The 13,033-nt window shown below is 38.8% G+C and overlaps 1 protein-coding gene across 7 annotated transcripts in view; it reads left to right on the top strand.

Moving 5' to 3' along the window:
* The window catches only part of OSBPL8 (oxysterol binding protein like 8), a 74,025-nt gene that overhangs the window by 47,186 nt on the left and 13,806 nt on the right, over nucleotides 1-13,033 (top strand). For 5 of the 7 annotated variants that reach the window (XM_015856915.2, XM_015856903.2, XM_015856933.1 and 2 more), the window contains 6 exons: nucleotides 1,108-1,178; nucleotides 4,618-4,698; nucleotides 5,631-5,732; nucleotides 6,910-7,113; nucleotides 10,864-10,948; nucleotides 11,554-11,725. In XM_015856915.2, the coding sequence (XP_015712401.1) occupies nucleotides 1,108-1,178; nucleotides 4,618-4,698; nucleotides 5,631-5,732; nucleotides 6,910-7,113; nucleotides 10,864-10,948; nucleotides 11,554-11,725 (715 nt within the window). Of the gene's footprint in view, nucleotides 1-1,107; nucleotides 1,179-2,500; nucleotides 3,086-4,059; nucleotides 4,179-4,617; nucleotides 4,699-5,630; nucleotides 5,733-6,909; nucleotides 7,114-10,863; nucleotides 10,949-11,553; nucleotides 11,726-13,033 lie in introns of those variants that run through there. The other 2 variants (XM_015856961.2, XM_015856953.2) reach the window with 2 other exon arrangements.

Genomic DNA, 13,033 nt, shown 5'->3' with positions numbered 1-13,033 from the left:
CTTTTAAACCTTATAAAGCCTACACGCACGTGCACGCACTCAACTGAAGAACCTGAAGTCAGACTGTTTCTCTGATCAATGAAGTAACGTTGGGGATGTAAGTACCCATTTCTGCGGCAGAGAAGTGGGCTGAGTTGTAGCAGAGGCTCAAAGCCGCGTTTCTTTCCATCCATCTGCCATTTCTCCGTGGGCCTGGTGCCCTCTGCTGGGCCGGGCTGAAGGCTTTGTCATAGAACCACGCAGTCACCAACCAAGATCATCCAGTCCAACCATCCAACCACCACCAGTATTTCCCCATTAAACCGTGTCCCTCAGTACAACGGTACTTGTTAAACGTTTCTTGAACACACTTCTTGCTGTTGCTTTTTGCTGTTTTCTTTTTTCCTGATATTCACTTTAGCCTCTTTTCAGTAGTGCGTGGGGACAGGACTAGGGGTAATGGGATGAAAGTACAGCATAGGAAGTTCCGCACATTCGTGAAATACAAAGAACAAAGAACTTCTTTACATGTGAGGGTGACGGAGCACTGGAACAGGCTGCCCAGGGAGGTGGTGGAGTCTCCTTCTCTGGAGATATTCAAGACCCAGCTGGAAGCCTACCTGTTTGACATGGTGTAGGGATCCTGCTTTGGCAGGGAGGTTGGACTTGATGATCTCTGGAGGTCCCTTCCAACCTCTACAATTCTGTGATTCTTATGTCTGGAGGGCTTGTCAGTGACAGCGCTGTAACTGAAATAAATGCAGTGAGGTCTCTATTTTATTCCTGTATACAAGTGCCTATGCTAGAGCCAACTTCTTCAAAGAAAGCAAATTACTGAGATGTTGGCTCGTTTTGCTCTTTGGATGCTCTTAGTTCTCTGAATTGGGTGCAGCACTATCCACATGCAGTGGGCTGTTCTTACTTCTTAGCAGGTATTAAATCAGACTGTGCTGTGGTAACTGATATGTTTTCAACTTACATGATGAACTAATATATGTCAGCTGTTTGAAAATCTGGTTTGCTTGCACTTTTCTGTGGTAAATACTATTTGCAAGTTTATTCCAAAGGCTAACTTGTGTTAATTTGGTGCGTTCAAATCATTTGCAACAATGCTGTCTTTTCTTTAAGGTTCTGACAAAGGGAAGGATGATGCCTCACAAAGCAAAGAGGATACAGCACATTCTATGTCCAAAAGCAAGGTAAGGAAAGCTGCCTCCGTCTGGCTTAAAAATGTCAGCATGCAAAGGAGCTGAGTGCCTGCTTTAACAAACGTTATTAGACTTTCATGCAGATTCATAATCATCATCTTATAGTGATGGCGGAGCCTTTTTTGTCTCTGTGAAAAGATTCACTGAGATGCAGTGAAAAATGAGAACGCACAGAGCTGGGAGACAGCAGTCACCAAAAATAAAGCATCTTGAGATGGCTGAAGTTTAAAGAGGAAGAAAACTTGAACTGCTCGAGCAACCAAAAAGGCTGTTGTGTAGTGATCCCGTTTTTTCTTATCTCCAGAGTTTTGTTTTGTTCTAATCAAATTTATTTACACAAACACTTTGCAATAGCTTTAGCATTCAGAATAAAATGATACAATGCAAATCATTTGTGTAAAAAGTCACTGTAGTAATGCAGAGAAAAATCTGCCTTATCTATTTATTCCTTTCCTAAATCCTTTTAAGTCTGTGCATAACAGTAATAGAAGCTTTACATTTTAAGACACTGTATAGTCTGCTCTAATGCTACTTTCTTTAAACGCTGTATTATTGTAACTCTCAGAGTGGCTGGCTTGTCAAAGCACAACGTTTTCATCTATTGGTCTATATATGTTTTGAATGGGGAATTCCAGAAAAATAATTTTTAATTAGGTGTCTCATAAAACAGATGTCTTTTTCTCATTGAAGCTTTAGAGAGCAGAAAGATTTGATTTTGTGGAGGAGAAAGTTCTGTATGGTTTGATTGCTGAATTGAGTAGCTACTTTAAATTGTTTTTCTTATTTGAGCATCACTACTGGCTATGTTTCAAAGGCTTCAAGTGATCCTATTACATGGCTGTGTGGGGAGGGTAGTGGCGCAGCAGCCAGGAGTGCAATGGACAGGGTGAGGAGAGTGAGGTTGGTAGTGCAGGCCAGGCTCAGCTTACAGCACCGATCTGTGGTGACAACACTAAGCCAAGCTGGGAGCTGAAATGCATAGGTCGGCTGCTGGGTCAGTTAGGTGCACAGCTGTAAGCTGGTTTGGGCTGGGACTATAGGCTGGGAGCCAAGCTCCCATACATCCATCTCCTGAGTGAGGTGAGGAAGAAGTCTGCTTCTCAGCGAGCTCCCACACAGCTCTCAGCACTGATCCAAGGATCCCCAAGCTGCCCCAGGCACAGGCAGCCACAGCCGGAGGAGAGGGGGAGTGACCTCCAGGCCTTCATAGAAGTTTTTCTGCAGTGTTTCATATGTCTGAGTCTTAAAGAGAAACATCAACCAGGTGCTGAACAAAATCAAACTGATATAAGGATTATGGTAACATCTCCTACTTAAGTAGTACATTTAGAATTGCATTCTGGAACAGCAGGTCACTTTCTGTGATCATGGTACAATTCCATGATGTCACAGCTGAGCAGCCCCTGGAGTCACTGCCTTCCACCTAATCTGGAGTCACGGAACTGTTTTTGTAAGCTTGAATGTCTCCTGATCAGGGAGATCAAGGAAGCGTATTTAATCACCTGGATTATTTCTGGTCAAAGTATTTTTTTATTGGTCCAGAAACCCCTCAATCTTTTTTGTCTTGGAAATAATTTAGCACTGTCTGTTTTAACACAGATGAATTTGTGACTCTATTAATAATTGATCTTTGACTAACCAGTTTGTTTTTGTTTTTTGTTTTTTTTTTTGGAGGGGCTCTGTATTTTTTCTAGAATCGCAGGTCTTTTTATGCTTTACTGTTCCTCCTGTGATTTTCTGCTATTTAAGAGGAGACAGATATTTCTGCTTCTCTTAACATATTTAGTTCTCTGTCCTTATTTTTGCAATGGATTTTGTTAAGACCAGTCGTTCCTTTATGCCCCACCAATAAGCTTCAGGCCAGCAGAAGATGGTTACTGGCTGTCCCAGCTATGGAGGTGAAGTAGCAATCCTCGTTTCTAACCAAAGAATTTCTTGTAAATTTATATCCTATCCCCCCATATGCAGATGAAAAGGTCATTAAATTAAAATATCCTCATCAGTGTTCTGTCCATAATCTGTTGGATGGGCAAATACAGACTTTCACTCAGTGTCATGTTAGTGAACTTTGCAACTGAGAAAATGAGTCTTGGTAACCTGGGATATTTACTGGTTTGGGGTTTTATACATGTGGACTTTAGATTACATTAGCTTTCTGCTAGTGAGCAACTGGAATATTTATGAATGTTTTACTTGTGTTACTCCATTATACCCTGCATAATGACTTCATTACCTCTTATGTGACAGTGATAAGCATTTTTCCCTTCTCTTGTTATTACATTTAAAGTACCATCTTTCCTTTAACTTCTAGGCTGGAATTAAATTTCAAGGTGCATGCTTGTCTTATATTCTCAGAGTTAGGAGCATAGCTTTAATATAAAAAGAAGAGATAACCTTCCTTCTTGCAAGATGTACGTGGAAGTTAAGGAAAGTTTACTTAATGCTGAAATGATTTTGATTTAAAGTTGCTTTTGCTGCACAGGTGGTTTTGACCATCTGGTTTGTCTTTCCTCCTTGCACAGAGAAATACAACTATATAATTAATCTGATATTTTTATACAGCGGGGTGCCCATACTGTGTTCTCTGAGTTGGAATAGGAATGGTGTGTGATAACTCAGTGTACTCTTCTTGTTTTGCAAGAAGAGCTGTGTAACCCAGGGTGGATCTTCAGTGGTTCCCGTTTCCTTACAATTAGTAGGCAGCAGATGCCAAGAAATAAACTTTGAACCTTACAGGAGATGGGGGAGAGGCAGAAATCACGTGGTGCTGAGGCAGCATATTGTCCTGCCATGAATGAGGACTTGGGTTTTATAAACAAACCTGAGTCGTCTTCTGCCTATTGCCATGGTGAGATTATTTGCAGAGTAATGAGAGCGTGGCATTAAGGAGGAAGCAGAACAAGTGCCAGCAGTGGTCAGTTGTATTCTGGTAACTTGCAGAGCACTGAATTCTAGGTTGAAGAGGCTCAAGTTTTCCTTATGGGTCATGGGGTAAGTGGCTCTATAACAATCCATTTGGAGGAGCAGTGAAGTTAGGAAGATGTTGAGATTCACATGTCAGACACAGAAATGACTCCTGAGTTTAAATGCCAGGGTTCTCCTAAAACCTTCTTTCTCTGCTCAAGTAATGCCTACCTAGTCCAGACTGTGACATATAAAGCAACAGGATACATAGTCTAAATATTTACTGTATTTACTTTAGCTTCTGGAGGAATCTCTTACATGTTCCCCACAAAACCCTTATGAAAGAAAAGACTCTAATAGGTGGTGAATAGTCACTGTTACAAGCCTTGTTTTACTAAGTGTATAAACAGCAGAAAAAAGAATGGGGGTGGGGAGTTTGGAAACAGCAGTACACTTCAAACCCTATTGCAGTAATATGGCTTCATATCTGTTATCATTTATTTTTTCTGTGCTTTGTTAATTTCAGTCTGAATCCAAGCTTTTCAATGGCTCTGAGAAAGATGTCTCTCTATCTTCAAGCAAACTTACCAAAAAGGAATCTCTCAAGGTGAATCTGTCTCAGTAACTTCTCATGGACTATAAACATGCACAAAGTTTTATTGCATTCTTCTGGTGAGAAGAGAAATGCCAATCAGTGAGGAGACTTCTGTGGAATGTCCATGTTCTGTGAGAATTAATGTTGCTGGTTCTCTTGAGTTTTCAAGTCTTACTGTATTGCTACAGAGTATGGGCTTTTATAATATAATCTTTGAGAATACATAAGATTATAGGATAACTTAGAAGCTTATAGGATAATTCAGCTTGGCAAGGACCTCATGACATACACCTGTGATTAAAAGACAAAGTGAAATAACAAAGCTGTGGCTTGCATGCTTTCCCTGTGTTGTTTTATTTACTGACTTTTTATCTCTCTGTTATAACAAGACTAAACTTCCTCTGTTGGTTAAATGCCATTTCAGGAGGAAACAAAACATTATTTGTCACTAAAAGAGGAATATATATTACAGTGAATTTTTGCTGGGAGGGAAAGTGAGAGGTGGATAAAAATTGATCATATAAAGTACCAGTAAAAATCTGAATTTAGCTTTAAATTTGGTTTTGTACCATGCACCTAAAAAGGAAGGATATTTTTCTTTGTTTTGGTTCATTCCATCTCATCTCATTCCATGATTCTAAGAGGGATTTCACAGTTCTTGGTATTTAAACCATATTGTACAGGAGCGTGAAGCTGTTATGCTGGTAGCAGCTTTTGAAACAGTATGGAATAGTTGTTTAGATCTTGGATTCAAATACTGTTTTAAAACTTCTTATCTCCGTCTTTCTTGCTAATTGAATTTAGCAGATTTTAACCCAGTTTGAAATAGTATATGACTTTTTGTGCTGTGATTACTTGCTTTTGTCTTTGGCATTATAAATATTTTTACTACATATTTATATTATATGTATATATATATATATTATTTTTATTATTATTTACAGGTTCAAAAGAAAAATTACAGAGAAGAAAAGAAAAGAGCCACGAAAGAATTGCTCAGCACAATCACAGACCCATCAGTTATTGTTATGGCTGACTGGCTGAAGGTCAGAATCTAAATGTGAAACCTAAGTTGAAGATTTAGCAGCTGCCATCTGCTTTCTGACCAGAATAGAAAAGGCTCAGCAACTGAAGTTGCTGTTAATGTTTTTCTACCAACAGCAGATACTAATTGCATCCCAGCGACTTTGTGCTCACTTCCTAGGGGAATAATGGAGGAACGTACCACCCACTTTTTGCGCTCACCGTAGTCACATGCATCTCGTGTGTGTAGCCATTAGCTTCACATGGGTTGGCTTTATTATTCCAGTCTTGTCCTTTTTATTTTGCACTTTGAATTGAAGCTCTGTTATGTTTGTTGCCAGCTGTGAGAGTAGTTTGGTCACATTAGGTATATGAATATATTTATTTGTGTTTCTTTCTGGTAATTTTCCTTTCTTAAGAATGAACTGTCCGCTAATACTTGTACAGAAAGTGAGAAATGAATTCATTGAAGATGGCAGTCAGTATCGTAATGCCTTGAACATTTAACATATTACTTAGAAATCCTGTTTTTATATTTAGCTCCAAACAATAGCTTGTCTAGGATAACTTTCTCAGTGTTTTGCAAAATGAATGTAAACAGGTTTAAACATTGCTTACAAGTTGTTTTGTCATTTGGTCCTGCAGACAGAAGGACCTAAATCCAGAGGTGATGAAATGATGCAAGCAGTTTAATCAGATATGTGGAATTCAGGGATTTGAAAGGGTCTTACATATAGCAGATATGGGTTGAAATTAACAGTTCCTTGTGAGAGATTTTATCAAAGAAATTCAGATCTGATTTGAATAATTTATTTTGTGAATATCCTGTTTTTCTTATCAGATGTTTGTCATGTTTTCAGAAGTGTTTTTCCAAAGATCATCCTGCCTTCATGCTAGTGATAGGATGTTCCAAATAGAACAATTCACGAAGTTTCAGATGACTATCCACATTTCACATATCTTGTGTGTATATTCTTCTGTAAAATAAGTACTTGTCAAGACAGAGTAAAAGAATGAGCACTTAAATTAAGCCTTTTTACTGTATTTGATAAACATGGATGAACTTGAATAGACTTTTTGGTTTTTTGGAGTTAAAAAAAAAACAACACAGACACATCTAATTTTGATTTCTGTTTTGTTGAAGAGAATGATCTGTGTTCTGAGTTCACTGGGATGTAACTGTAACTGTTTGTCTTCTAGATTCGGGGAACCTTGAAAAGCTGGACCAAACTGTGGTGTGTACTGAAACCAGGAGTGTTGCTTGTTTACAAAACACCCAAGAATGGCCAGTGGGTGGGCACAGTGCTCCTGAACGCTTGTGAACTCATTGAGAGACCTTCTAAAAAAGATGGCTTTTGTTTCAAACTTTTTCATCCTTTGGAGCAGTCCATATGGGCTATAAAGGTTAGTGGTAGCACGTATGGTTCTTAAGGATGACCAACTGTGAGTTAAGACAGCCATAAGAGAATGTTAAACTGCGTTGTCTGTTATAACTTTCAGTGATTTGTTTATTCTGATTGTAAAACTTCAGCACGTAGTTTTCTTCATCGCAAAAAAAAAATTGTTGTTTTTTTTTCTGCTGTATATACTTAAATTTTAACTTATAATGTGCAGAAGTATGCCCTGAAGAGAACAATGCCATCACTGGCAGTTATGTAAGTGGAAGGAATGAGTATATAATATTGTATTCTACATCACTCTAATGTAGGAAATTTCAATATTGCTTAGGAGGACTTTTCACTAATTAATTGTGATCTCACATTAGCGGAATGCAAACGTCGTGTCTTTGTTCAAAATGACAGAGTTTGGTGTTGATATGATTTAATTGTTTATGAACTTGTAAGTGTACATTGCAAAGCAGTGGCCTGTCTGCAGAAGATCACAAATCAATCTTTTATTTCCTTATTGTTTGGCAATGAGAAATGGATTTGTTTGTTTTTCTAACTAGATATTTAGAATTTAGAGGACATGCCCCTCCAGATTTTTACTTTTTTAAGGTAGGTCATATTTTGAACCTGAACAAGTTGATATTGTCCATTTTAAATGTGCTGAGAGCTGGAGTGGCATTTGTTCATTTTGGTATGGCTATTTGCAATTGGGAATTACTGGACTTAATTAGATGAGAGGCCTTGAAGTTTGAAACTATTTTCTGCCTTGTTTTCCTTGTCTATTATAACTTCCTAGTAACGAATTTATTACTGTCAGGTAAACTTTCATGAGCATAAATGGCAATCGACTGATTTACAGAGTAGATAATGCAGAACCAGGTTGAAGTCTAAGACAAAATGAGTTGCATTGGCCATCAGTGTAGGAAGATGACATTGCAAGAAATTTACACAGAGATAAATGCTGCGTGATGTTTTCTTGCTTGAAAGCACCTTCTGCAGTGTGTCCTTCCGACAGCTTGCAAATTCTCATCTGCAGTAGTTTCCAGCCAGTCACTTACCATGCTCCCTTAAGCGTCTTGTTGTGGTCTATGATGTTCCTTCTGCACTCTAAGGCACTCAATGCACTGAACCTTGTGCTTTCTTCCTCATGTGCCCAATCCTGATGCCATCTCAGTTTTTGAAGATGTTAACTAGGGAAGTTACCACAAATAACTTTTCATGAAAGGATTTAGTGAAGCGTGACTGCCTGATTTTGTTGTTTTCTATGAGTATTTGCAGCACTGGAGTTTAGTTGGCATGAATATGCTGTAGAAAGCAAACTTCAATGGTTTTTATCTAGTGGAATTTTTAATTTGCCTGTTACCTCATGTTTCAGTAGTTGTACCATCAGTTTAAATGCAGTCATCTAACAAGTGAAAACTAACTAACGTCTGTCTTGGACACTAATACACTTGATTTTGAAGTCATAATGGCTGATAGCGAAGAGAAATGTCAAGCGCTTTTGGAACAGTGATCAATTAAAAATGCACAAGCAAATATTTCAAGATAAATCAGCCTACTTAATATTCAGTCAAATGAGTGACTCTGTGCTAGTCAGTACACTGTGCAGCTACCCAAGGAAGTATAGCTTTCACACACACTGAAAAGCAAACCCTCATTTCTTTATTATATCTGTTTGGTACAAAGTAGAGCATTGTGTATGCCCACAGCATAACCTTAAGGTTCTCAAGAGAGGAGTGCTGCCCTTTGTATCCTGTGATCTGGCAATTTTGAACACTTGGGATAGTGAAGGCATTTGCTCAGTACACGTGTGCCCATGGTACCACAGTGCACTGCCATCCCCCTTGTGCAGTGCTCAGTGATGTCTCCCAGCCCTGCTCTCCCCAGGGGTGCAATGAACTCTCCCTTGTGTCCCCCCAGTGTGCCAGGCCCTTAGTGATCCACCCTCGAAACCAGGAGTGCTCTACATAGTGTCTCTCATGGGTCTCGTTAGCTGCAATCCTTACATGCCGCCTCATCAAACAACTTGCACAGATGAGCCTCTCCAGTCAGCAGTGGAGTCTGTAACATAGAATCTTAATACCCAAATGACTTCCACTCTGTATCTGTTCAGAAGTTTCTGAAGATTGTTTACACCAGCGCTAGAGCTCGTGTCTGTGGGTATCTAAGCACCACTAAGACTCCTGGTTACCTGCTTCTCACCCTCAGAAATGTTCTGGCTGTTTCATACGCTTGCTTCTAAAATATCTGCCATTATCTGCTTTTGCTCAAAACTTCTGCTGGCTTTCAAATTCCCTCTTCCAAGCCTTATACTGAGGTATAAGCCTTATACAGGCTTCTGTGGGGAAATCAGTCAGGACCAAACTGTGATAACTCATGAATCAGGCAGACTTAACTCAGCTTTCAACAATAGCTTCAAGTGTGTTTTTATACAGCCCTCTTTGCCTATCAGTTACGTGAATGTTCCCGTGGGTAAATGTGTTTGAAGGGACTTTAAAATGATTGCTTAGTATTTTATTCCAAAGCAAAGCTTGGCAGAAATTGAAGGGTCTTTTGGATTTGTTTTGTTTTAAATTACAATTGTGGAAAAAAAAAAAACAAACTTGGTAATGAAAGTTAAACTTTGGCATTTAATGTCCTGTATGTTTCTTTTGGTTGAACTGAATTCTTAGTGTCCTGCTGATTCTCTTTGTAGAAAGACTGAAGCATCTGAATGTCTTTTATTTACTTAGCTACCATCCTTACCATTTTTTTAATTTACTTTTTTAAGCACCAAGCCTACAGTTAGTTAGGGAAATAAATACAGTTAGGCACCAAAATCTGGGGGCAAGGGGGGGTGATAGGTTGAAGGGAGAAGGAGGGAGACAAGAAGAGTGGATTCCTATTGCAAGACTTAGTGTTCAGGTAGGAGCAACTGCCTCCATTTTCTTTAAACATTGATCAAGTCGTGTCTTCCAAAGACAGCAGATGCCATGCAGTTCTGGAGTGTAGGATGCAGCTGAACTACCAAACATGTTCTTGTGTAAAAGGAGTATGAAGTGGATCACTGAGGAGAGCTTCCCACTCTCTCCAGTGGTCTGGCTTGCTCTGCTGTCATTCTGGGGTTTCTGAACCATTGCATCTTCTTAGGAATTGAGAGGAATCTGCTCTCATCAAGAGTAGGATGAGGACCAGAGGGGGCGGGTTAGTTGTTTACAAATGTGGAGTCTTCTGCTAGACAGCTGTCGTTGTAAATCAACCCTCTTAAAATGCCCCCCATGTATATATTTTGTTTTCAAACTTACCTATTTATCTCAAACGTGGAGTTGAAGAGAAACAACTCATCCTTCCTGATGTCTCAGTTCCCATCTACAGTCCCTTAAAAGGCGAGGGTGACTCCCCTCGTAACATTCATTTTTGATGCTTTTGTCTTTTTGCCTGGAGTGGCATCAGCAGAGCATTTCTGAACTACTGCACCAAATCTGATTTACCAAAAGCAAAAATAAAGACATAAAATCCCTAAAACAAACAAAAAAACCCAGCAAAAATTACTTGAATCCCAAAGACTGTTCTCCTTAAAATAAAGAGGGTTGCATTGGGGGCTATACTTAGAATGATGTTTTTGAAGAAGAAATCCAGTAAAAGAGGGCTGTCCATCTTTCCATTCATATCTTCATTAGATGTTGCTGAGTGACGGTAAATAGCCGGCAGTGTGTCTGCTTGTTACATGAATGGTAAACTCTAAAACTGAATTAAAATATATGATGCTTGTTTTGTGTATTTCAAGGGTCCAAAAGGTGAAGCAGTTGGTTCTATAACTCAGCCACTACCCAGCAGTTACTTGATCATCCGGGCCGCTTCAGAATCAGATGGTAAATAGGCATTTCAAGTATTTTTTCCACCGTGACATCAGTCAGTCATTAGAAAGAAATTGCTTCAGCTGTCTTACTGTCTATTACAGCCCTGTGGTTACAGTTCCATGCTTGTAAAGGCTCTTCCTTAACTTGGTGCTTTCAGTTGTGTTGGTACTAGCAGGTTTTCATGTATATTCAAGGATAATCCTGAATTGAAGAAATTGTCACTCAGCTCCTTGCAGCTCGTTCCTTTCTTAAATGCTAATGTAGACTCTTTGTAATGAAAGTGTTTGTGTATTATAAAATCCAGGAGTTTTGCAAGGTTACAGTAGTAGAATATAGTAGAAAACAATATGGTAATGTCCAATTCTGAACTGATTTTTATACTGTAATTTCCATATCGTAATTGTATAACATGAGCAAATTCTGCCATGTGATATAATTACATGGTCTTCACAAGTGGAGCATGTCTATGAGCACCTTGAGATGAATTCAGTAGGTAGAGCCTTGATGGAGCCATATTGGTATTAAGGAAGAAATGCTGGAATATGCTCTAAATGAATCATCCACCTCACTCGCCCTACACAGCAACGTCTCTAGTCTAATAATAAATGTGTCTTTAGGCAGGTGTTGGATGGATGCTTTGGAGCTGGCTTTGAAATGTTCAAGTCTTCTTAAACGTACAATGATTAGAGAAGGTAAAGAACATGACTTGAATTCTTCAAGCGACAGTGCTCATGTCTCTCTCTATGGCCTGCTTCGTGCTAACAACTTAAACAGTGGAGACAACTTACCGTAAGTAAATTAATTACTTAAACCTGATTGTTTTTTCTGGAAGAACCATGTAGTAATAACTTCTCTGAAGTTATTGGGGGAGGATTTCTCATTGCAGTTCTATTCGCTTCTAAATTCTCTATGTAAGACTTATTTGAACTTTGTTTTTATACATGGATAATATATATGTATATAAGTGTATGTATATGTAAGTGTGTATGTATGTATATATATATTTATATATACACACTTCAAAGCAGATACATAGGGCAGCTTGACCCAAGGAACTCAAAGTTGAGTGTTAAACCAATAAGTTTAAGCACTCAGTTAAACTGTTAAAGTTTAATTTTTTACTATTTTTTTTGGATCTTGAAGTTGGTCTCCTTTGTTTGTCTCAGCTGAAAAGAAGTTTAGTTCATGTTACAAAAGTAGGCAGGTGTGAATATGAGTTGCTTTTCTTTGGTCGAGGTATAAGTAACACCAAAGCTATTTAAATGGTTTTAATGTGCCTCAAGTTTGAATCATCGCATTAATGAGTAATGCTTCCGTCAGCCTATGAAATTAAACAGTTACTAATAGGTGTAAAATGTCTGAGGGCCCTTGAGTCACTTCGTTCATTTCAGTAAATGCTCTCGTCCAAATTTTTGTGAGCATGGTCGTTCCTGAAAATATATTATTAAACAGGCATGGCAAATGAATGTGCTTTCCAACACTCCCAGTTGTGGCATCAGAGTGCATTAGAAAGCTATAAAAGATTTAGTCCTTTGCTTGAAATAATTTGGTCTGAGGCTTGAGCTTTGCACAGTTTTTCTCACTAATCTTCTACCAGTTCAGTACACTTTTAGGCTGACATAAAAGTATTTTGAATAATCCCTCACACACTTGAAGACAGCTGCCCATGTCTATTCTGCATGGGCAGGGCTTTGATACTGCTGTAGTTGAGACAGAAGTGCAGGCCTGCACAGGGAGAAATGCATTTCTTACTGACTTAGAACCACTTAGAAAAAGCAGGTTGTTGCCTCCTGTCCAGATTCAAGGCACCATCCAGATGACTGATATTCTGTCCAGGTGCAGTTTTGCTCCTTCCACAATCTTAAGGAAACAGTAAAATGGCTTCGTACAGTTCAGCTGGAGATCTGTGGTCATGAATAACAATTTAATATCATCAGCTGGCCCAGATTACAGTCACAGCAATTAGCTACTGCTGTTAAGTCTAATTAGGAGTAATAGTTTAATTAAGTAAATCTTTGGATGTAGAGTACTGTAGGAGTATTCAGTGTGTTTATCTAGGAATTAAAACTACAGACGCAGTTTTAAAGGGGTTAGAAG

The sequence above is a fragment of the Coturnix japonica genome, chromosome 1 (genome assembly GCF_001577835.2).
Source record: "Coturnix japonica isolate 7356 chromosome 1, Coturnix japonica 2.1, whole genome shotgun sequence".
Taxonomy (NCBI): Eukaryota; Metazoa; Chordata; class Aves; order Galliformes; family Phasianidae; genus Coturnix; species Coturnix japonica.
This window is presented reverse-complemented; position numbering and strand designations above follow the sequence as displayed.